Here is a 24,678-nt window from a genome sequence, read left to right as displayed (position 1 = left end):
CAAATGTGCCCTGGTGATGTCACCGTGAAAGGATCCATAGCCATTGAACAGTCCCCTAACTGACCCAGTCCCCCAGGTTAGACATTTGTATGGAAAGGAGATAAGAAAAAGGCCCCACTTCAGTCTTAAATTGTAGAGAGTATTTCTACAGCCTTTATAGATTTCCCTCTAGACATTTTACGAAGCAACCTGGAATGGTCAGCTGAACTTGCATGGTCTGTACCACACCCTCACCAGTCTCACTAATATTTGTTGGAGCTGGTGACCAGAGGAGCACATAGTTTATCAGTTATGAATGAAGACTAAATAGAAGAAGAGATATGTTCTCATAGGAGTGTGCACGGGGTGTGTCGGGTGTGCCCAGGCACACCCTAATGCAGGGGTGGGAAAATGGCCTCACTCTCCTGGCGTGGCAAGCCGCGGGGTCTGCACTCCCGGGCCGGAGTGCCTGGCCGAGAACAGCAAGTCGCTGGCCCTTCTCCCGCCTTCCCCCCTCCCCTGGAGCCCTGTTGCCATGCACACAGCACTCTGGGGGCCGGGGCTGCGTGCTCCCGCAGGGCAGTGTTTGGCTCCGCAGGGAGGCAGCCCCCCCCCTCGCGTGGAGCCAAATATGCTGCTAGGAGCCTCACAGTAAGGGGTCTGGAAGGGTTGGATAAGGGGGTGCAGTCAGGGGACAGGGAGCAGGGTGGGTTGTATAGGGGGTGGGATCGGGGGGTGGTGGTTAGGTGTGGGGGTACTCTGGAGGGGGAAGTCAGGGAGCGGGGGGGTGGATGGGGCATGAGAGTCCCGGGGTCTGTCAGAGAGCTTGGGATGGATAGGGGTCAGGGCAGTTAGGAGACAGGGAGCAATGAGGGTCCTGGGGGGTCAGTTAGGGTGGGGGGTGGTCAGGGGACAAGGAGCTGGGGGGGTGGTTGGATGAGTCGGGAGTTCTTGGGGGGGGGCATGTCAGGAGGCAGAGGTGTGGAGAGGGGTTGGGCGCAGGCAGGGAGCAGGGGGGTGTTGTATGGGTTGGGAGTTCTGGGGGTCCTCGGGGGGGAGGTTGGATAAGTCCCAGGAATCTGTCTGGGGGCAGGGGTGTGGATAAGGTTCAGGGAAGTCAGGGGAGAGGTAGGGGGTAGGATCCTAGGGGGCAGTCAGGGGACAAGGAGCAGGGAGGCTTAGATAGGGGGTGGGGTCCTGGGGGGCAGTTAGAGGCAGGGGTCCCAGAAGGGGGTAGTCAGGGGACAAGGAGCAGGGAGGATTGGGGATTCTGAGGTGGACAGTCAGGGGGTCGGAAGTAGGAGGAAGTGGATGGGGGCAGGGCAGGGGCGGGGCTAGAGTGGGGCTCCCTGGGTGCACACCATAATGAAATGTGCTGCGCACGCCTATGTGTGTTCTGTTACCTGATGGGCATTCCTTGGATTGGCTCGTGTTTCGAGCTGGATGAGAGACCAGGCAGGTTATACTGGTCTCTTTGGGGCTGTATGTACTGAGCACGGTCACTGTCCCATCTGTGTGATTTTCAAGCTCAGTCCTGGGTTCTCCGTTTGGGTCCCAAGAGATCTGTGCAGCTGGTTTCCCTGCAGCTGCCTTGCACACAGCGGTCCCATTACTGTCACAGGTCAAGGTCACTTCAGGAGGGACTGCAGGACAGGAGAAAGGGGAAAGAGTTGAAGTTAGTTGGCTGCACATGGGATGGCAACTTTCCTTATTCCTACACCAGAAGAACATCACAGAAAGAGGAGAATGGGACTGAAGACAGTATTGCAATAAATAGCAAACATCTGCTACAGCAAAATAGATAACGCGGAGTCCTTACAGCTCTTGAAATAGGGGTACCCCTTGGATAAGAGGGTGAGTGAAAACCTTAGGTGTACCATTTGGACTACCATAGATAATATCCCGAGACACGGCTTTGGGGAAATGAAGTACCCTCTCCTCACATGGCAGTTTATCCGGGTTCAGTTTGAGACATATAAGCTCTCATACACCCACTACTGTCAAGTTGGAACATAAACAAAAGAAAAGAACCTGTATCACTTCAGAACCAGAGAATGTTGAGGGCTGAAGTGGGAACTAGGAAAAACAGCGAGAGGAGGAAGGCTGGGAACCGCAATAAGCAAAGGTGCATTCCATAGGCCCTTTCCTTCAACTGTTTTGACGACAAAGTTTCCCAGCTCAACCCCACAAAGTGAGTGGCTGGGACCAGGAGCTCCTCTGTCACCCAGGTTCCACGGCATTGTCTCCTGTCATGACTCCTAACAGTCTCCCCCACTCGTGTGAGTTTTCTCAGGGATGGTGTGTAGAAATGGGTCTAAATCCAAAACCCCGTATCCACAAAGTTCAGCTCTGGATCCTGATCTACATTTTGTGTCGTCTGCTGCTGATCTCCGGTAGTAGTTAACACGGGTATGTGTATATTTTTTATCCTTGGTGTGTCTTTGTCTCTCTCTTCCCCTCTGTTTTAGTCAATTTTGCAGTAGTAAATTCTTATGGTTATATCATTTAATATAGTCTTCCCAAAATTATCTGGGCAACTGTCAGTATTCTGATCTAGTTACTGCCCTCGTGTCAGGTGGGTCACCACGGTCGTTCTCCTTTGCTGTGCACAAGATAATGCACTAATAATGTTCCTAGCAAATAGCCTCTTTATGGCAGAAAATGTTACAGGGGTAACATAGGAAGAACTGGATGTCCCAGGGGGTTGGTAATAGGCTCCATTAGCCTTTTACTTGTAGCTGATCAGTTCTAAACCAGATCAGGTTTGCAGTAATTGAAAGTCATTACTATCCACTGTAGGTGAACTGAGCTGATCTCTGTCCTTGTGCTAACAGACTTGGTTTACACTCGCCAATGGGCATCCAGTCTCAGAAGAGAGATCAAAGAACAATTGAACATGGGGGGACTGAGCCATCGTTATTCCTAAAAGTGGCCTCACTAAGTAGGGTTTAAGGTGCATTGACTTGTTTGCTACACATGTTCTGTGGAGAGAGGATTTCAGTCTCCAGAACTGTCATGCTGGAATTTCTCACAAGCACTAAGGGCCAGATCCTCAAAGGTATTCAGGCTCCTAACAGCCATTGAAATCAGTGGCAGCTGGGAGTCTAAATACTCATCAGGATCTGGGCCCAAATTAACCTTTGAAGAGCAGTTTCATGGGGGGATGGTTTGGGCTGGGGGTGTTTGTACAGAAGCCGCTCTACCAAATAGCCAGAGATTGATGTTAACATCAGCTAGGAAAATAGCTCATGGCCAACCTGTCCAGCCATAGAAACCAGGGGAAAGGTTTGTGGGGGGAAAGCAGGACCAGAATGTAAAGAAGTTGGATGTGAGGAGAGACCAGAATGAATGCACATAAGGGGATTAACCCAGGAGACATCCTGAACTCCTTAGTTTTTGGAGTTCTCTGAGCCTTTATTCTCAGCATTCTACGAGGAGGGGAGGTTTATGTGCCAGGCATGAATCTGGTCGTGTAGACAATTAAGAACGTCAGAACCTGTTACTTACTTAATACAGTCAGAGTGTAGATTCGATTCAAATTTCCACCACCAGTTGCAGTTTCACAGATATAACATCCCTCATCTGTGAGTGTCACTTGCCGTATCCAAAGTGCATGATCAGTTTCAGGGCTAGATTTCCAATCCATTCTCTCACTGCAGTTTGTTCTGTCTGTCTTGTTCAGATCCATTCTGTATGCCAGTGTGCAGTGATTTCCAGTCCTTGGTCTTATCTTCCATATTACTGATACCAGATCCGCCCTTGAAACATTATCACAGGCCAGATTAACGCTGGAACCAGCTATTTTAGACACCCTGATGTTATCTAGAAAAGATGTAGGAAGAGAAGGACACTTGAAAAGATCACCTAGAATGTCATAACCTTGGAGCTCTGGGGGTAACATCTCTAGTGTTATATAATATTCCATAGTAAAATCCCACTTCTGCAGATATTAGACCCATCCATCTCCTTGTATCCATAGCTTTAAACAGTGATCAATAATCTGACATTTGGTTTTGGCAACAGTCCATAGGATTAACCTCTCTGCTCCCATACTCCACAAAACCTCTTACCTACTGCAATCACTGCCAAGTTTCAGTATAAAGACGTTATTGCGGAGTGGAGCCTGACTGAGATGCAGGGCACAGCTATATTGGAGGAGCTCCTGGGGTAACTTTCTTTTTTTCTTCTTGCTTTTGCAGCAATCATGAGACAAATGAATGATGGGGAGAGTAACATTAGTAGTGTGTCTGTTTTGTACTGCCCTTGATGTAAGCCCAAATCAGGAAAAGTTAGACATTTCTGAGCCACTTCCTGCTGCTCAGTCCACAATGGGAGTTAAGTTAAGCTGTCATTTTGGAATAGCTGGAACTCAGCAGAATCAGAAAATCCTTGCAGGAGCTGTATGCTAAAGATTGGTCTACACGTAAAACTATATTGGGGTAGCTACGTCAGATAGGGGTGTGATTATTTTTTTTACCAAGATAGCTATGCCAGTGTAAGCCCTAATGTAGATGCAGTTCTCCTGGAAAAACAGTCCAGGTTGAAAATAGTTTCTATTCAACATATTTTTCTTCTTCTACCCTCCTGAGGCCAAATTCTGCCCTACTACACTGGAGTAAATCTGAATTAGGTCCTTTGATTTTAGTTGTGTTATGCCAGATTTACATTGATTTTATTGAAAACCAAATTTGAATATTTGTATTTGATATTTATCTTGTCAAGAGTTTACTTTTTATTCCTGTTAGGCTCGCAAAGCCCATACAGACACATGAGAGTGAGCTGGAGTCTATTGTGCCTCACTGAGCATTGACAAAACTCTCAGTTAAGTTCCAGTGAAATAGTCTTTAGTATCGATGGTGGAGTAAGAGAAACAAAGCTGCATTTTCAGATCCCAGGTGAAACTACTGGAGCTGGCAGTTAGAAAAATCCTATGACTGCTAAGCTGAGCAAATTTGTGCTGTGATTGCTGAGAACAAATAGGGAACTCCCCTCCTCCCATCTCCTTTTAGAGTTACTATTCTGGATATAAAATCCATATGAAGTCCAGTACAACTTATTTTCATGGCTGAATCATCAGCATCACCAAGTAACAGAAAACGTATTAGACTATAAATATTATGTCCACTTAAGTCTACCACAAAAACGTCAACACTAATTAAAAGGACAATTTCAACCTGTTTAGGTCCCTAAATTACTTTTCTGGATGCATTTACTGCATTACAGAAGATGAAACTTTTATTCTGGGTCCTCAGTGAGCTACACAATGTTTAGGTCTTATCTAATCTACATTTTTTCTTGGGAAATTACTTACTATTGTACTATTGCCAGTAGTAAAATGGTGTGAGCGCTAGTGCAGATAGGCCATAGGCATATTTTACCGTGTCATTTAACCCTGGTCAGAACAGGAACAGACAAGAGTTGGGGAAACTTTGTTTGATAAATACTAAATTTGCTAGAAAATGTGGTTGCCAGGCAACCAACATTATTTGTGAATTTGGGTCAAATAGTTTTGGCTAAATAAAAAATGATTTTTTTTTCCAAAAAAGTCTAAATGTTTTGTTTTGACATTTCATTTAGAAATGAACTGTTTAGTTTTCATTTGACCCACACCATTTTAAAAAATATATATATATTTTTCATTTTGATGAGGGAAAAAAATCAGTGGGGGTTTGAAACACAAAGAATTTTACTTTTCATTTTTCAGTTCAGCCACTCTACAGTTCAACTCTTGCTGTTGCTATCACTAATAGAACTGCAATGGTGGCAATATGACATGAGGAGATTTCCTGGAAAATGCCGGTGTAGACAAGACCTTAGAAACGGTGTAGGGGCATGAACTCCACTTCCTGTCTGCCTTGGTGACCATCTTATGTGCTTCTGTGATCAGGCTCATAACCACATGTTCTTTTCTGCTTGGGGGGTGGGGAGAGCCTCTGATTGGCAAGCTCCTCCATAGAGACCCTGGGGAGGAGGTGTATGCCTGCAGTGAGGCATAATTGCTTGTTTGAGGTCACCTGGAAATGATGAATTGCACTTGCCGTTCGGCACTGCACTCCTTGCTACTACCAAATGTGACACAGTGATGTATAAATGTGGGGGTTCAGTCCTTTCACAATGGCCCTGATTCAGCTAAGCCTTTAAGCACATGCTTAGCTTTAAGCTTGAGTAGTTCCATTGGAACTATTCACAAGACCTAAGGAGGTTGTGGAAACCAGGGCTGGCTCTACCATTTTTGCCACCCAAGCAAAAAAAAAAAAAAAAAGCCGCCCGGACTGTGCCGCCCCAAGAATGGACAGAATGCCGCCTCTCAGCATGTGCCTCCCCAGGCACGTGCTTCCTCCCTCGCTGGCGGTTTTCCAAAGGAGGCTGGATGGCCAGCTGTCTTGAATGGTTTAGTACATCAAATGCTGCATCTTGGCAGGGGTGAGAATAGATGACCCTTGAGGTCCCTTCTAACCTAATGGGTCTATGATTCTTTGCTGACAGGAGACTAATATGAGGACACTGAGTTGATGACCTACCCCACCTATGTGAAAATGGAAATCCCTTCAGCCTGAACTTGTGACAAAGTGGCTCTTATCCCTAGGGTTAAATCCTGGTCACTTCTGTTTATCCTCCAGGGGCCTGACAATCACCATCGTTTTGGGTTATTCCAAACCTCTATAGCACCAGGTGACGCAGTGTAACCCCCAGTGGCATAGGGGCAGTGGCATGTCTCACCTAGAGTGACCAGATAGCAAGTGTGAAAAATCGGGACAGAGGGTAGGGGGTAATAGGCATCCATGTAAGAAAAAGCCCCAAATATTGGGACTGTCTCTATAAAATCAGGACATCTGGTCACCCTAGTCTCACCCTCCCCAATGCCTTTGGTTTCCATATAGCAGCCGGGGACACATTTTTCCATTGATGGAGGCATACCCCTGAGAGGCAGAGGAACTTATGTGGTTCTACTGTGCCACAGAAAGCCTTCATTGGGAGGCTACTGACAGCACACTAACCCCTGGGCTGGGGGGCTTTAGGTGTGAGTTAGTGGCCTGCCAGTGGAAGGAGGAGTCTAGTCGTGGATCTCTAACCAAACCCATCCCTTGTATAGTATGGATCCAGCAGGCTGCAGGCCTACCTATAGAGCCTTAAAACCTGTGGAGCCCATTCTCTCACCCCATGAAGATTCTCCATGCAAAACTATTCACTTCGATTTTAAACTTCTTGGGGCAGGGACTGTCTCTTTGTTCTGTGTTTGTCCAGCGCTTAGCATGGTGAGGCCCTGCTCCATGACCGGGGCACCTCGGTGCTACCATAATACAAATAATGATTAATAATAATGAGATTTTTGGGGAGGTTTCATCCCCAAGTACAGGGTTAACTTCTCCTTCCCAATCTCTCACAGGGTGATGGATGTCTCAGTGCTCTGAGTTATGCCAGTACTGTGCGGCACCAGGCCACCCTCTCTTTCCTCACCACTCAGTGATGGCCATTCGGTCAGGAAGTACATTACCATTAGGGAGGTTTGGACTTTGTGCACTCCGGAAATCTTGCTTCTTGCAAGCGCTTGAATTGTTTTCTTCGCAGGGCTCAGTATCAGATCCGGTGGAATTTCTTGCCTGAGAACCTTTGTATAAGGAAAAATAGGAGTATAACTTTCAAATTAGCTCACTAACTCAGAGAGGAACAAAAAGAGTCTCTACCCAGATGGTTGCTGACAATCAACCTCTTCACGATCTGTTCAAAATGGCTAAAAAGATGCTTCACACACAGCGAGCATTGTTGCAATGGAGAGCTGAGTGGGAATATGATATCGTGCAGAGGACAAGGCGGCATGACTCTGGGGGTTCTAATCCTGACTCTGCTAAAGACTTCATCTCTGACCCTGGGCACATCTCTTAGTCCTTTTATGTATCTCTACTTCTTAGGCCTGGGTCTGGGCTACACTTTATATTTAAGCAGACATAGCTGCAGTGCTCAGCGGTGTGAAAAATCCATATTCTTGAGTGCTGTCGCTATGCCAACCTAACTTCTGGTGTAGGTGCAGCTAGGTTGACAGAAGAATGCTTCCATTGACCTAGCTACCTTTGCTCAGGGAGGTGGTGTTTCTACAGCTAGGGAAAACCCCCTTCCATTGCTGTAGGCTGCATCTACCCTCTGGGGTTATGCCAGTATAGCTACAGCACCACAGCTGTGCCACTATAGTCCCCTTAGTGTAGATATGGCCTTAAAGTGTGGAAAATACAGTAACTCCTCACTTAACGTAGTTATGTTCCTGAAAAATGCAACTTTATGCAAAACGGTGTTAAGCAAATGCAATTTCCCCATAAGAATTAATGTAAATGGGGGTGGGGGTGGGGGTTAGGTTCCAGGGAATTTTTTTTCACCAGACAAAAGACATTATATACATATACGGTATAAGTTTTAAACAGGTTTAAACAAACAGTTTAAGCTTATACACAGCAATGAATGATTGTGAAGCTTGGTTGAGGTGGTGGAGTCAGAGGGAGGGATATTTCCCAGGGAATGCCTTGTTGCTAAATGATGAACTAGCACTCGGCTGAGCCCTCACGGGTTAATGCGCTGTTGTTAATTTAGCCTCACACTCTACAAGGCAGTATGGACTGAGGCAGGAGGGAGGAAACACAATAGATGCAGGGCAGTAGCTGCAAACACTTCCCTGCAAAAACTGAACATGATGATGAGCCCACACTATCCAGCTGGAGCGCATCACTCCCTCCTCCTAACAGCACATGACGGATGCACTGGTGCTGACTTTCCAAAGTGCTGGGGGGTGCGTGCATGAGTGAGAGAGAGACGTGCATTGCCCCTTTAAGTACACTGACCCCACTTCAAGTATGTTGCCCTTGTAAGCAGATCAGCCAGTTCAGACAGGAAGCAACAGCTTTCAGCAAGCTCCTTCCATTTTCTCCCTGAGCCTTGTCCCCCTCCTCTGCTTTGTGGAGAGGGGGTATGGAGCATGGGGGGCACCCTGATATCAGCACCCCTCTCTCCCCCTCCCCCAGCAAGCAGGAAGCTCCGGGGAGCAGCTCCAAGGCAGAGGGCAGGGCAGGAGCAGGATGGCAAACTGGATACAATCAACTTAGGCTTAAATAGGAACTGGGAATGGCTGAGCCATTACAAACATTGAATCTATCTCTCCTTGTAAGTATTCTCACACTTCTTATCAAACTTTCTGTACTGGGCTATCTTGATTATCACTTCAAACGTTTTTTTCTCTTACTTAAATGGCCTCTCAGAGTTGGTAAGACAACTCCCACCTTTTCATGCTTTCTGTATGTGTATATACATCTCCTCATTATATGTTCCATTCTGTGCATCCAAAGAAGTGGGCTGTAGCCCACAAAAGCTTATGCTCAAATAAATGTGTTAGTCTCTAAGGTGCCACAAGTACTCCTGTTCTTTTAGTGGGGGAAGGGACAGCTGAAGTGCTGCTAGGCAGAGCTGAAGTGCTGCTGGGCAGCTGCCGAGCAACATACCTTACAGGGAATTTAGGGGAGCTGATGGGGGGGCTGCTGGCCCCCGTGGCTCTAATCCCTACAAGGAGAGGCTGCTCTTCCAGAGGATCCTGCGAGCAGTGGACAAAGCAGGCGGATGCCAAATGACGTTATAAGGGCATATTGCGCAACTTTAAATGAGCTTGTTACTAATAGATCATCAACGTAACAACGTTAACCGGGGTGATGTTATGTTAGGAGTTACTGTACTCATCTCCACGGGACACTGTGTGGCTTAATTCATCAATAGTCATGAGGGGTGTTTTTTTAGAACAAAGGGCTAAGTGAGTGCAAAGTATTATTATTTATTATATTAAGCCATTATTATTAGACTGTGGAAAAAACTATAGCTGGCTTCACCTTTTATCATGATGGCTAAACTCTTGCCATTATCCTATGTAATGCTGTTCACAGTAAACTCTTTTGTGGTTAAAGACTCAGAGAAATAAGCTATCTAATTAGGACCACTTCTTTCTTTTTCTCAAACTAAAATCCTTTGGGAGTGATTTGTAACTTGCAAAGTGAATACAGTTCATTTCATTTTTACCCGATTACACACACCCACATGCTCTTGCCTTTTCTCAATGTTTGGAGAAGAGTCACAATATATAACCTGAAGGTGCAGAACAGAAAATTCCCGAGATAAAACCACATCCTGCCGGTCCTGGGGACAGATGCAGCTGCAACTGCTCCCTGCCTACAATATATCCTTGTTACTTCAGCTCAGACAGCAACAAACAAATCTGTAACTCTCACAGATTTTATTGGTGACCGTGGAGGATATAGCGGATGACGTATTTCTTTGGGGCTTCCCATGTCCCGCCTTTACTGACAAAGCCCTGGTCTACACTACAGGGTTAGGTTGAATTTAGCCATGTTAGGTCGGTTTTATAATGAATGCGTCTACACAAACAACTCCGTTCCATCGACCTAAAGGGCTGTTAAAATCGATTTCTGTACTCCTCCCCAGCAAGGGGAGTAGCGCTAAAATCGACCTTGCTGGGTCAAATTTGGGGTAGTGCGGACAAAAATTGACGTTATTGGCCTCCGGGAACTATCCCAGAGTGCTCCAATGTGACCACTCTGGATAGCACTTTCAACTCCGATGCACTAGCCAGGTACACAGGAAAAGCCCTGGGAACTTTTGAATTTAATTTCCTGTTTGGTCAGCGTGGTGAGCTCAGCAGCTCAGGTGACCATGCAGTCCCCCCAGAATCGCAAACAAGCTCCAGCATGGAGCGAATGGGAGACACTGGATCTGATTGCTGTATGGGGAGAAGAATCTGTGCAGGCAGAACTCCGATCAAAAAGAGGAAATGCTAATATATATGCCAAAATCGCACAGGGCAAGATGGACAGAGGCTACAACAGGGACACACAGCAGTGTCGCATGAAAGTCAAGAAGCTCAGGCAAGCCTACTAAAAAACAAAGGAGACAAACGATCGCTCTGGGTCAGAGCCCCATACACGCCGCTTCTATGATCAGCTGCAGGGTGTTCTGGGGGGGGACCCTACCACTACCCCACCACTGTCCGTGGACACCTGCAAGGAGGGAGTCTCACACAACATGGAGGAGGATTTTGTGGATGAGGAAGAGGAGGAGGAGGAGAATGCGCAGCAGGCAAGCGGTGAATCCATTCTCCCCAGCAGCCAGGATCTTTTCATCACCCTGGAGCCAATACCTTCCCAAGATGGGATCCCCCAACCCTGAAGGTGGAGAAGGCCTCTCTGGTGAGTGCACATTTGTAACTACAGTACAGGGTTTAAAAGCAATAATGTTTAATGCCCTGAAGACTTGGGATGCATTTGTGGCCAGTACAGCTACTGGAAAAGTCTGTTGACGTGTCTGGGGATGGAGCGGGAATCCTTCAGGGACATCTCCATGAAGCTCTCCTGGAGGTACTCTGACAGCCTTTGCAGAAAGTTTCTGGGGAGGGCAGCCTTATTTCGTCCTCCACGGTAGGACACTTTACCACGCCAAGCCAGTAGCAAGTAGTCTGGAATCATTGCAGCACGAGGCATGGCAGCGAATGGTCCTGGATTTTGGTCTCATTCAAGCAACATTTGGTCTATATCTTTCTGTTAGCTTCAGGAGAGTGATATCATTTATGGTCACCTGGTTGAAATAGGGGAATTTTTGTAAGGGAACAGTAAAAGGACCCTGTTCATGTTGGGCTGTTTGCGCTTGGCTAAAAGGGATCATCCCTGAGAATAGCCTCGCGGTGACAAGAGGGGTGAAGGGATCATCCCTAATAGCCACGTGAAGGGGTGGGAGGAGATGTGTGCATCACATCCACCCGAAAACCGCAGCCCCTCCTTTTAAATGGCAAACCCAACCAGCATTGCTTGCTATGGGAAAGAAGGGCGCTGCATTTTGAAAACATCCCCACATGTTATGAAGGTGTTAGAAACCAAACCTTTGACTTACTATGGCTGCCTGGAAACCAAATTCTGTTGCCCAGCCGTGTGTGATGTGTCACCATACTGGCAGGCGCTCAATATAAAAGGCAAAATGTGACCTTGTACCTAAAGCACATGTGCTGTCTGCTGTGAATTGCTTGATTCACTGTGAAAGAGTCTCCCTTTTATTCTCAGAAATGTATCATCTTAAATTTTACTCTCCCTTTTTATCCCCCCGCAAATGTTTCTATGCTCCCCATATCATCTCCGTCCTTGAGGTTATCGCAGATTAGAAGACCAAAAAAACGCACTCGCGATGACATGTTTTCCGAGCTCATGCAGTCCTCCCGCACTGATAGGGCACAGGTGAATGCATGGAGGCATTCAGTGGCAGAGTCCAGGAAAGCATTAAGTGAGCGCGATGAGAAGAGGCAGGATGCAATGCTGAAGCTAATGGGGGAGCAAATGTACATGCTCAGGTATCTGGTGGAGCTACAGGAAAGCCAGCAAGAGCACAGACCGCCGCTGCATCCACTGTACAACCATTTGCCCTCCTCCCCAAGTTCCATAGCCTCCTCACCCAGACGCCCAAGAACGCTGGGTGGGATGAGGGGCTCCGGGCACCCAGTCACTGCACTCCAGAGGATGGCCCAAGCAACAGAAGGCTGTCATTCAAACAGTTTTGATTTGTAGTGTGGCTACAATAAGCAATGTGGCCTAGTTCTTCCCTCCTCCCCAACCCCACCCAGGCTACCTTATCAGTTATCTCTCTTTTTGTAAATTAATAAAGGAAGAATGCATTGTTTCAAAACAATACTGACTTTATTTCCTTTGCCTGCTGTGATTGAAGCGGGTAGGGTGGTTGGCTTACAGGGAGTTAAAATCAACAAAGTGGGTGGGTTCGCATAAAGGAGACACACACACAACTGTCACACCGTAGCCTGTCCAGTGATGAAACTGGTTTTCAAAGCCTCTCTGATGTGCAGTGTGCCCACCTGTGCTCTTCTAATCGACCTGGTGTCTGGCTGTTCAAAACTGGCAGCCACGCGATTTGCCTCAACCGCTCACCTGCCATAAACATCTCCCCTTTACTCTCATTATGGAGCACACAGCAATCAGTAATAACAATGGGAATATTGGTTGTGCTGAGGTCTAACCTAGTCAGCAAACAGCGCCAGCAAACTTTTAAATGTCCAAAGACACATTCTACCACCATTCTGCATTTGCTCAGCCTATAGTGGAACAGCTCCTTACTACTGTCCAGGCTGCCTGTGTATGGCTTCATGAGCCATGGGAGCAAGGGGTAGGCTGGGTCCCCAAGGATAACTATTGGCATTTCAACATCCCCAACAGTAATTTTCTGGTCTGGGAAGTAAGTCCCTTCTTGCAGCTGCTCAAACAGCTTGGCGTTCCTAAAGATGTGAGCCTCATGCACCTTTCCCGGCCATCCCACATTGATGTCGGTGAAACATCCCTTGTGATCCACCAGTGCTTGCACCATTGAGAAGGACCCCTTGCAGTTTATGTATTGGTTGGCAAGGTGGTCCGATGCCAAGATAGGGATATGCGTTCTGTCTATCGCCCCACCACAGTTAGGGAACCCCATTGCAGCAAAGCCATCCACTATGACCTTCACATTTCCCAGAGTCACTGCCCTTGATAGCAAAATGTCAGTGATTGCGTTGGCTACTTGAATCACAGCAGTCCCCACAGTAGATTTGCCCATTCCAAATTGATTCCTGACTGACCAGTAGCAGTCAGCCGTTGCAAGCTTCCACAGTGCTATCGCCACTCGCGTCTCACCAGTCAGGGCAGCTCTCATCTTGATATTCCTCTGCTTCAGGGCAGGGGAAAGCAACTCACAGAGTTCCAGGAAAGTGGCCTTACGCATGCAAAACTTTCGCAGCTACTGGGAATTATCCCATACCTGCAGCACTATGCAGTCCCACCAGTCTGTGCTTATTTGCTGGGCCCAGAATCGGCGTTCCACTGTATCAACCAGCCCCCGCTGCCGCCATGATGTCCCAATTGCCACAGCCTGTGCTTTCAGGAACGTCTGTGTCCATGTCCTCATCACAATCATCCTTGTGCTGCCGTCTCTTAGCCAGGTTCTGCACATACTGCAGTATAATGTGTGAGGTGTTTACAGTGCTCGCAACAGCAGCAGTGAGCTGAGCGGGCTCCATGCTTGCCGTGCTATGGCATCTGCAGGGGTAACCCAGGCAAAAAGGCGTGAAATGATTGTCTGTAGTTGCTTTCACGGAGGGAGAAAGGGAGGGAGGGATGAGGGGAGAGTGACGACATGTACCCAAAACCACCTGCAACAATGTTTTTGCCCATCAGACATTGGGAGTTTAACCCATAATTCCAATGGGCAGCAGAGACTGCGGGAACTGTGGGATAGCTTCCCACAGTGCACCGCTCCGTGACTTGATGCTAGCCACAGTAGTGAGGACGCACTCCGCTGACTAAATGCACTTAGTGGGGACATACACAATTGACTGTATAAAATCAATTTCTAAAAATCGACTTCTATAAAATCGACCTAATTTCGTAGTGTAGACATACCCAAAAGGGGATAATACTTATCTTCCCTCTAAGGCGAGCTGTTAGGATTAATTAGTTCATGTTTAAAAATATTTTGAAGATGAAAATCCTAAGTATAACATAATTTTCTGGTGCCCGTTCTGTATTTATTTTTAAATGTATACAGAAAAAAAATCACTGCTACAAATCTTTGCCCATTTGATGAAATTGACTACAGCATTCTCACTACACAAACACTGCACTAGGACTGAGATGGGGGTTTTGTTGTTTTTTGTTTCATTTTATTTTTAAATATATGCAAATTGTCTGAGTAAGTGAATTTCAGGAAAAGACTCTTTTGGAGTGGTTGTTTCTAATTCAGACAAAGTCATCAGAAGAGGAAACGAGAGGCTGAATGTCTCATGCTGGGTTCTTGATTTTAGTTCTGTGAAAGTTTCTTAAAATGAAATGGAGAACAAAGAGCTTCCTTGCCTGACTTATCTTTGTCAGGCGCATCAGCACGTCAGGCCACATCATCAATTCCACTGGCCTCGTCTAAACATGACTAAGCAAATCTAAGAGTGCAAGTGGGCGGCGATGGCTGGGCTGCTTTCACTGCATGACAGTGACACTCTTGTGCACCCTTCTTGAGAAATAAGTGTGAAACCAGTTTACTGGCCTAGTGGACCCTCCTCTCTTATGGTACAGTTTCTCCAACATAATGGCTGTACATCACCAGTGGCAAGAAAGGAAGAAGAAGTGAAAGAGGTGCTGCTTTCTGCTACACCTTTCCATCAGCTTCTATTACAAATGGCCAGGAATGAGTCAGGTACAAGTCACTCACAATCCAGAAGTCACATCAGTCAACTTGAAAGCTGCTGAAGTGTGTTTGTGTAAAATCTTCTTTTTTAGGTTTACATCAAAGTTGTAGGGTGGCTTTGAATTCCCCTTTATCCTGTTTTAAGGAGGAGGCTTTTAGCTGGGCAGGATAGTTTAAGCAGGAATCTAAACCATTCTGGGCCTGAGCCTCATGTCCACTAGACCAGTTTCCACCACTCTAGTATGGACCTTAAATTAGGTGTAAATTCAATAATGTGCTTTGTCTTTAACTGCCAGAGTGGGGCAAAGAGGCCTTAGGGAAAATACAAATCAGGGTCTTTATTCCTAGTTCTGTCACTGATATAATGTATGATGCTAGAAGCATGAGCTTTGTGCCTGTGTTTCCCCATCCATAAAATGGAGGTAATGTCTACCTCAGAGGCATATTGTGAAGTATAATTAATTCATGTTAATAACGTGGTTTGAAGGCCTCTGATTAAAGTTGCTGAAGAAGTGCAAAGTATTATTAGCAGCACAGGTCGTTATCTAATGTCAGAGCCCCATTAACTGTTTCTCAGGAAACAGCTAACGTGTGGCTTGTTTTCCCCATGATGGTTGTGTTCTATCTCTGAGCTGGAGAGAACCTGGGGACTGGTCCACACAGGGAACTTATATCGGCATAGTTATGTCACAGGGGTGTGAAAAATCCACACCCCCTGAGAGACGAGGCTATGCCGACCTAACCCCCGGTGTTGAGATAACTAGATCGACCTAGCTACTGCATCTTGGTGTGGTGGATTAACTACAGTTACAAGAGAACCCCTCCTGTCGCCATAGTGAGTGTCTACACTGAAGTGCTTCAGCAGCACTGCTGTAGCGTTTTAAGTGTAGACATACCCTAAGGGAGAAGGTGGGGTTTGGTAAAAGATTTGGATACCTTTGTCCAGCCTACAGCCATCTTCATTCTCCTCCAGAGCATCACAGTAGGGAAATGGTGTGTATCTAACACCAGGAAGAAGTGCTCAAGGGTGATTTCTTCTCCCTCTTATCACAGAATGGAGCGAAATGTTGCATTACGCTGAGTCTAAAGATGTAAATTCTGCTCGTTTCAAATGGGATGGGGCTAAATCTTATATCTCACACGCTAAGTAGGATTGGGCCTGGTCCACATTTAGATGAGAGGCCTATAAAAAAGACCCAGGGTGCTATAGCCTACCAGGGAGTGATGTTGGCCAGATTCCAATTCTGCATCCCTAAATTCTCCCCAGAGTTTCAGTTGGATGTGGGATTCTTCTTCACTTTCTGTCCCAAACTGTAGTGAAGTTGTATTGGGTATTGCTAACCGCTTGCTATTTTTGCCCCAGAGGTGGCCATACTTCAGTGTTGTGTGAAGTGATTCCTGTGTGTATATCGTTTATAAAATGCTTTGAGATCCCTCAGGATAAATGGTTGTCTCTAAATGGAAATTGTCCTCAGCCTTATTCTCCTCCCAGTTTGTCAGCCATAAACTTTTCCCATAGTTGGGGATGTTCAGATTTGAAGTGGTTTTGGTTCAGACCCATCACTGGGGCAGATATGCTAAGGTGCCTTTGTGCTGCCAGGACCTTAAAGCAGCTCTAAAGGGGCTGCTGAGGATTCCTCTAGGCAATTACTGATTATTTTATGTCCTGATGCATGAGGGTTTATATTCCGCAAACATTTTTATCCTTAGATAAAAGCTTAGAAACAGCCAGTGCATACCATAGGCCTACGCCATACGGTTACCTCTCTGAAGCTGGTATCTTGTCTTCCAGAATCTCAGCTTTCATTTGAAAAAATGAGTAAGTCTATAGCTGATATGGTTGCAGAGAAAACCTTAAAAAATGTGAATTTAAGGCTTGTCTACACAGGGAAATTGAGTGGCAAAACTAGACTGGTCTATATATAATGGTATTACTCCCTGTATAGACACTTTTATTACAGAATAAAGGTGACTTTTCCCAGTTTACCTTATGTCATTTTGGAAGTGTTTTAAGTTATACCAGAAAAACACGTTCTTATTCCAGAATACGAGTGTCCAAATGGGGAGCCATACCAGTATAACAATTGTGGTGTAAATTCACACCTTACCTCAGACCCTGTATAATCAATACAAAGATGTCTGCAGAGAGCCTTGAACAACGGGTCTGAGAGGTGTGAAGTGTCCTGTTCATCTCAGTGAGGCATTCGCTCAGGGATGATAATTTAAACGTCAACTATTTCATTCCCTGAGTGAAAAAGGAGACAGGGGATCATAACTTACTGTGAGCGATTTCTCATTTTTGTGCCACATGTCAGTGACGTTTGGGAGATAGCACCACTTTTTCTTTTTTTTTTTGCTCAGTCAGAAGAAGCCTAGCCCCAGGAGCTTAGCAGAGCCTATGGGACCCACTGAGGGGAAGTCAAGCTCAAGGAGACCAATCTAGTGCAGCTCAGAGAGCTGCACAATCATATTTTGTGCACAGAATCTAGTGTGAGCAGTGTTTCATTATGGAGACTCATGTGGGTGGAGCTTATGTTTTGGTGGAGCTTGGAAGAATACCGCCACTTCCCCAACTCCAGTCTAAGCCCTGATCTCCAAACCTCTCAAGTTCCTCAATATTCTCTAACTTTGACTCACCTGAATATTACTGAACCATCTCTAAATATTACCACTTCTCTGTTCAACAATATGCCAGCCCTTAAATGTTAAACAAGGTTCCATAGCACTGGTCCTAGTATAGGTTTTTAGGGCACCCCACTATTTACACCTTTTCTTGTTTAAAATGGGCCATTTCCCCCCTTTGGGGGTTTTTTTTTTCAAAGAGAGACAGTCAATTTAGAAGTCATATGTATATCTTGAAAATTTGTCAGCTACCACGTGCAAAACCTAAGATTACGGTAACTGAAAGCGATTGGGGAAAAATATTTTTCTCTCCTTTTTTTCATTTGTTTACGTTGTGCATTTGACAGCACTTTGGGTATAGTCAGTTTCACTGCTTCTCATCTACAATCAGTGACTTAGTCATCTTCTCCTGTTTCTTTGAATCTTTCACAGAGCAAGAGGAGAGAAACATTTTTAACAATAGGAAAATATGATTGTAAAACCACAGGGGGTCTTGGGGGCAGGTATAGAACCTGAAAAGACTCTTTTCATGCTGAGTAGATTTCAAATTGGTGAAACTCAGTTTTACATCCATGACTGAACTTTTATCTCATGCCCTTAGACTACTTAATTTCTTTAATTGCCTCTTTAAGAAACTGAAGCTTTTTAAGAGATTTTGCCCTCTAAAGAGATTGACGACTTTGCTCAGAGATAGTCTTGTTGTACACTGATTTCCTGCAGCAACAACCCTCTTTAACTTTTCTGTGCATGGCCCCACATGCAACCGATTATAACATATTCAAATTAGTGGTATAACAAACTTACAATTGATACACCACAAGCCGATAACTGATTGCATCCTGGAATGAATGTTACGTGAGTCACAGTATGATACAATTCAAGGGGCAATACTTGCTGCTTGAAAGAGGCCAGGTGTAATATGCTGAATATGAATAATCTTTTTTCTGTATCTATACTCTGTCACTGTGTATCTGTGACATTAAGCAAAGCTGGGGTGGGAAAACATAAAAGACAGACAACTTAACAGATCCCTGGTATAACTCGATGGCAGTGAATGGAGTTACACCAGGAATGATCGTGGCCCAAAGTCTTTGTGAAACACACTTATCTTCTGAACACCAGCCCGTTCCTTTCAGTTGTAAGAATAGTATTTTACTAGTAGAAAACACAAGTTAGTGTGTTGGGGAGATTTCCCTGCAGCTGTGAGATATAGGAGGTTAAGGGTTCCATTGCTTGCTGAAGGGAATCACACACAAATAAGGACAGTGTGGACTCATACCTTGGTGTCACCGTCTGCTCCCCATTCCCACCACCACATCCAGGCTCTTGATTCTCTGACAACTTCTCTAAATCCATGCTCCCCGCCCCATCTCTATCATGCTAACCCTACTTTATTTAGTCATCTCTTGCTTCCATTACACAAACTTCCTGCTTTCTCATTTCCCAGCTTCTCCTTTCATTCCCTCACAATCATCTGCCGCTTCTGCCACTGTTACCATGTCACTCCTCTGGGTGAATCCCTCCCCCACCCCAGATGGCTTCTTCTCGTCATTACTGATAAAGTACTAAGTCATCCCCCACAAAGTCATCCCCACCTCTGGTTTCCTCGTTGTGGCCTGTCTGTGATGTGTTTATCGTTAGGCTGTAAACTCTGCAGGCCAAGGAATGGCTTCAGCTATATGTATTGTACCAGGCTGAGCCCACTGACAACGCTAAATAATTCATGTAAATCCAAACTCCTTGTTTTCATCTTCTAGGCTAAACACAGCTCTTATTTCTTCCTGTTACCTTCTCATTCCCTTTTACCTGCCCAAACCTCACCCCTAAACACTCCTCTTGTCTTTACATCTTCTTCCATGCCACCCCAAATGCCTGGAATTCCCTCTCTCTACTTGGGCACCAAAGAATCTTCCTGCTCCTCTTCAGCTCCTCCCTGAAAACTCACTTATTGGGCAGTGTTCCAGTGATACTTCAGCAATGTAAGAAGCACATAACTCAACCCTCAGGCCGTGTCTAGACTAGGAAAGGGTGACTATGTTTTAATCTAGACACAGCCTAAAAGAAAAAAGGATTGCGGCCCCACTTTAACATGGGTCTGGCATCCAGACAGCCAGCATAGTGTCACGGGTTGGAATCGTTCATTCTGCACAACACATAGGGCTGGTCCTCAATGGGTGTAAATCATCATCCCTGAATTAAAATCAATGGAGTTAAAAGTTTACACCAGCTGAGGATCTGGCCCCTAAACTGTAAACTATATAAGGCAAGGTCTGCGTCTCCCTGTACATGTGAATGATCACAGCTTCAAAAACAAAAAATAACAGCGGGGAGTTTTCAGTAGTGTGTACATCCACACTCGTATGTCAGAGTTAAAGAAAATACAATATTGTATGTGGTCAGGATGCTATTTTCAAACCTTCTTACTGCTGCCGGGGTTTCAAAATGAGACTCATTCAAGCACAACAGTCCTTGGTCAGGACGATGTAAATGTCAACTCTGAAGTTCTAAAACAGAATCTGCCTTTAAAGAATTTGCGGGGGGGGGTGAAATCATCTGAAAAAGTCTCCGATGATTTTAAAAAAATACAGAACAGTATTTAAATGGTTGGGTAAGAAAAATAATCAAATGGTTTCCCCCCTTTAATGTGTTACATTTTCAGTGTTAAAATAAACATCAGGGTGCCAGTGCAATAAAGAAAGGAGGCACTAAAGCAAGAGTGGGATGAAGACCAAGGCAGTTTATCAAAATATTTCCTCTATCCTGTGAAGTCTTAAACCAGGAGTAGAGTTCCAATATGAATGAGAGCAGGCGGCTGGGAGGATGGCATGACTGCAGGAGGTAGGAAGTGTTAGAGGGGGCAGGGAAACATACACCAAAGAACAAGAATACACAGTCTGTATTAAGGAAAGACGATCACTCATTGTAGTCAAGGTTCAGATAGAAGCTATGTATGCAAATGTATGCCCACTACGGGCAGGTCGCTCCATGAGCTCCATTCACACCTGAGTTACTCCACTTTTATGCTAGTGTACAGTTTTATTCCACTTTCACACTGGTGTGACACTACTGATTTTACTGATTATGGTCTGTAAAGCTGGAGTAACTCAGTGGTGAATCAGGCCCCGTAACTGCCAATTATGGTTTCTTGCAGCGTCCTCTGAATCAACTGTCACAGGCCACTGCCAACGGCATAGATGGACCACTGGTCTCATCCAGAATGGCAATTCCTGCGGTCCAGTAGGAATAGAAATTTGCTGCATCAGCCTTAAAAGAATTCCCCATGGAGCACCTCCCCTCACTGCTCACTCATCCCTTGATGTTCATATGCAGACATTTGGGGTGTTCCACTGCTTAACCCAGTAAGGAAAGTTACTGAGGCCATCTCTACACTGGCACTTTTCTTACAGTTTCCCACTACTGCAGCTCTGGTGCCTGCAATGGTGCAATCACTAGTATAGACCAGCCACCAACATAGGCGCTGGAACGAGGGGTGCCTGAGGTGTGGCTGCACCCAGTGGCTGGAAGTGGTTTCCATCCTATACAGGGTTTACAGGGTGGTTCAATGGCTCTCAACACCCCCACTATACAAATTGTTCCAGCTCCCCTGGCCACCAGCATTTTAAATGACGTGTCATCTAACACAGTGGTTTTCAACTTTTTTTCTGGCAACTCAGTTGAAGAAAATTATTGATGCCCGCAACCCAATGGAACCGAGGATGAGCGGTGTGGGAGGGGCTCTGGGCTGGGGCAGAGGATTGGGGTGCAGGCTTACCTCAGGTGGCTCCCAGTCAGTTGCGCAGCAGGGGTGCTAAGGTAGGTTTCCAGCCTGGCCTGGCACCGCGGACCGTGTTGTGCCCCGGAAGGGGCCAGCAGCGAGTCCGGCTCCTAGGCGGAGGTACACAAGCGGCTCCGCGTGGCTCTTGCCCGCAGACACTGCCCCCCCCAGCTCCCATTGTCTGGGAACCCTGGAGCCCCCGCGCCTAGGAGCTGGACCTGCTGCTGGCCACTTCCAGGGTGCAGCGCAGTGTCAGAACAGGTAGGAACTAGCCTGCCTTAGCTGGGTAGCACCACCAACAGGACTTTTAATGGCCTGGTCAGCGGTACTGACCAGAGCTTCCGCGACCCAGTGTCTTCCATTCCGTGACCCGCAACCCGCAGTTTGAAAACCACTGATCTAACACAGCTCAGAGAAGGACTAGACACCATAGCTTTTAAATCATCTGCACCTTGTCTAAGCTAGTGCTTCCCATGTCACTAAAACTAGTGCAGCAGCACAGTTGATAGTGCAGCAGTAGGAAATCTAAGGAAAAGGTTCATGTAGTTAAGGACTGGCTGAGCCTGTAAAGTGCCCAATTTTTCAAATGTCATCATTTCATTTTTACAGCCACTCCTGGCCCCCAGAAACTGTCTGGGACACTGGGCTCCCAATAACTTTGGTACTCCGTGGGGACAGATGTGTCCATGATGGGTGTACATGCACTGGGCCCACCTATGCCACTAAGCCTGTGGCCTGTGAGGGAGTGGAGGCCAGAATGGAGGAACTGGAGAGGAGTTGCCTTGGTTTTACTACATGCTTTGAGGCAGCCTCCTGCCTTCAACCTTATGCAGGGAAGGAAGCAGCGTGGTCTGGTGGACAGAGCACTCAAGTGTAGGCACTGCTGGGAAATTTTCTGTCTCCTGTTTTTCTGTGGAAAATTTGGGTTTTGATTAAACAATTGTTTTTGTGAAAACTTATCTGCCTTCCATAGAAAATTTAATCTTTTTGTCACACAAAAAAAAATAAAATAAAATTCAAAGACCTTCTGGCTGAGAAGGTTTGGGTTGTGGCTGAGAGGTTTTCAGGTTTTTAATGAAAAAAAAGAATGTTTTTCTTTTATGTCAAAATTTTCCTAGAAAAAAATCCTCATTTCTTGACTAGCTGTATTTAAGATCCTGGGGTTTTACTCCTAACTCTGCCATGAGATCACTGTTATACCTTGGGCGAGCTGTTTAACACTCCTGTGTCTCAGTATTTCCATCTGTAAAATGGGGACGAGGTACTAACCTACCTCTCAGGGGTGCTGAGGCTGAATTAAACAATGGTTGTAAATGTTTTAAACTCCTCTGGTGGAAGGCACTAGAGAATTGAGACCTATCTTTGAAGCCTGTGTTTGAACAGCTCAGCACATTAGACCAGTTCCTCATTGCCAGTATGTGTACTTAGCATTAACACTTCAGGGTTTTGTGACTGGTGCATGAGACTGCCTCTCCCTGCTTTAGTGATGAGCTTCTGTGGTGAGCCCAAGGGATGTGCCTGACACTCACAAGAGTAGGGCTTGGAAGATCATGAGCGCTGCAAATACAGGTGAATGGGAGCTGGTGGACAGTAGCTGGGGCAGCTAAAAGGCTAATAAAACTGAGACCTCTGCCCTAAAAGGTTAGGGAGCATCGCCTTAGATGATACTGATTTCACTAGAGAAGCTGTTTTTGATCAAACTCTGACAGGTGTTCCTCATGGTAAAACTCCCACCAGCTCTCCACAGAATGGACCCTCAGGGCTGCTTGTCACTCCCTAATAGGATCTCCCACCAGGTCTCAGAATGAAACGTATGACCTCCACCCTACCCCGGGGGAACTATCGCCAGCCTTCCTAACCAAACCCAGAAAAGAGAGAGAGAGAGAGACACACACACACACGGCTAAGACTCTGGGTTCACAGATGGGGCTGCACACACCATTCCCTGTGTGATCTATAGTCTGTTAAATAAATCAGCCTCCCCAGATGACAGGAATTTAAAGACACAGGAAAGAGTCTTCTGGCAGCTGATAATGTTGTTAACTGTGAATCAGTCCCAGTTGCTAAGTAAACCAGATACATGGCACATGCCTAGCGACAACAGGCCTGGTGATCACAGGCAGATGTAGTGGATGAAGAGTAGGTCTAACATGCCAGAAACAATACATAATCAACTGTGTCCTTTAATGAAAGCAGCACTGATAAGTACAGCACTTACATGAAGGAAACATCCTAGCACATTCCCCTTGCCTCTATCCATAGCAGCTGCTTGGTCCCAAAGAGAAGTCCAACTTACCCATTGTTACCATGGCCACAGTGACAGTGAGCAGAACGAAGGCACAAAAAGTCTTCCCAACACAATTCATGTCAGCTTTTGCTTTCATTGCTCACACAACTCACTCGCTCTATCCATCCTGTTTAAGCCCAGCTGCAGATGTGGGGAGCTTCCCTCTGTGACAGTGTGTGGTTGCCAGCCAGTGTCTCTGTTCCCTCTTCCACTTCCCCACCTCTCCTCCACTCCAACGCTGCCTGCTCCTGACTGATTAGCTCCTTGGAGGTGGAGAGGCTCCTTCTTCTGCCTTTTCATGACACTAGGCTTCCTGTGCTGAGAGCCAAAGCAAACATTGAGGAAACAGATTGAGCAGCTGTGCCTTCCGTTCATTGGCTCTCCTTGCAGTGCTGATGCGTGAAGATAATCTCCACAGCAGAGCTCAGAATGGAGTAAAAATGAAGCATAGTCTTCAAGCCTGGACTTACTGTCAGAGAGGAAATATTAATGAGGGGGTGTTAGAGAGGAGAGGGATAGCTCAATGGTTTGAGCATTAACCTGCTAAACCCATAGTTGTGAGTTCAATCCTTGAGGGGGCAAAATCAGTACTTGGTCCTGCTAGTGAAGACAAGGGGCTGGACTCAATGACCCTTCAGGGTCCCTTCCAGTTCTAGGAGATAGACTATCTCTGTTACTAAAAAACAGTGCACTCAGCATTCCACAAACAAGAAAAGTTTGGTCCTTGAAGAGCTTCCATTCTAAAAGATCTCTTTTAACAACTGCCCCC

The 24,678-nt window shown here is 46.0% G+C and overlaps 1 protein-coding gene across 3 annotated transcripts in view; it reads right to left on the bottom strand.

Moving 5' to 3' along the window:
- LOC123361638 (cell surface glycoprotein CD200 receptor 1-A-like) overlaps window positions 1-24,363 on the bottom strand; it is a 29,183-nt gene extending 4,820 nt beyond the window's left edge. For all 3 annotated transcript variants that reach the window (XM_045001676.1, XM_045001679.1, XM_045001677.1), the window contains exons 1-4: window positions 23,919-24,363; window positions 7,475-7,588; window positions 3,487-3,801; window positions 1,383-1,622 (exon numbers count right to left, since the gene is read on the bottom strand). In XM_045001676.1, coding sequence (XP_044857611.1) covers window positions 1,383-1,622; window positions 3,487-3,801; window positions 7,475-7,588; window positions 23,919-24,006 — 757 coding nt within the window. In that variant the 5' untranslated portion in view covers window positions 24,007-24,363. The remainder of the gene's footprint in view (window positions 1-1,382; window positions 1,623-3,486; window positions 3,802-7,474; window positions 7,589-23,918) is intronic.
- Between the last annotated feature and the right edge of the window lie 315 nt (window positions 24,364-24,678).

Source organism: Mauremys mutica, chromosome 1 (assembly GCF_020497125.1).
Source record: "Mauremys mutica isolate MM-2020 ecotype Southern chromosome 1, ASM2049712v1, whole genome shotgun sequence".
Taxonomy (NCBI): domain Eukaryota; kingdom Metazoa; phylum Chordata; order Testudines; family Geoemydidae; genus Mauremys; species Mauremys mutica.
Note: the sequence above shows the minus strand (reverse complement) of the source record. Positions and strands in the feature narration are given on the sequence as shown.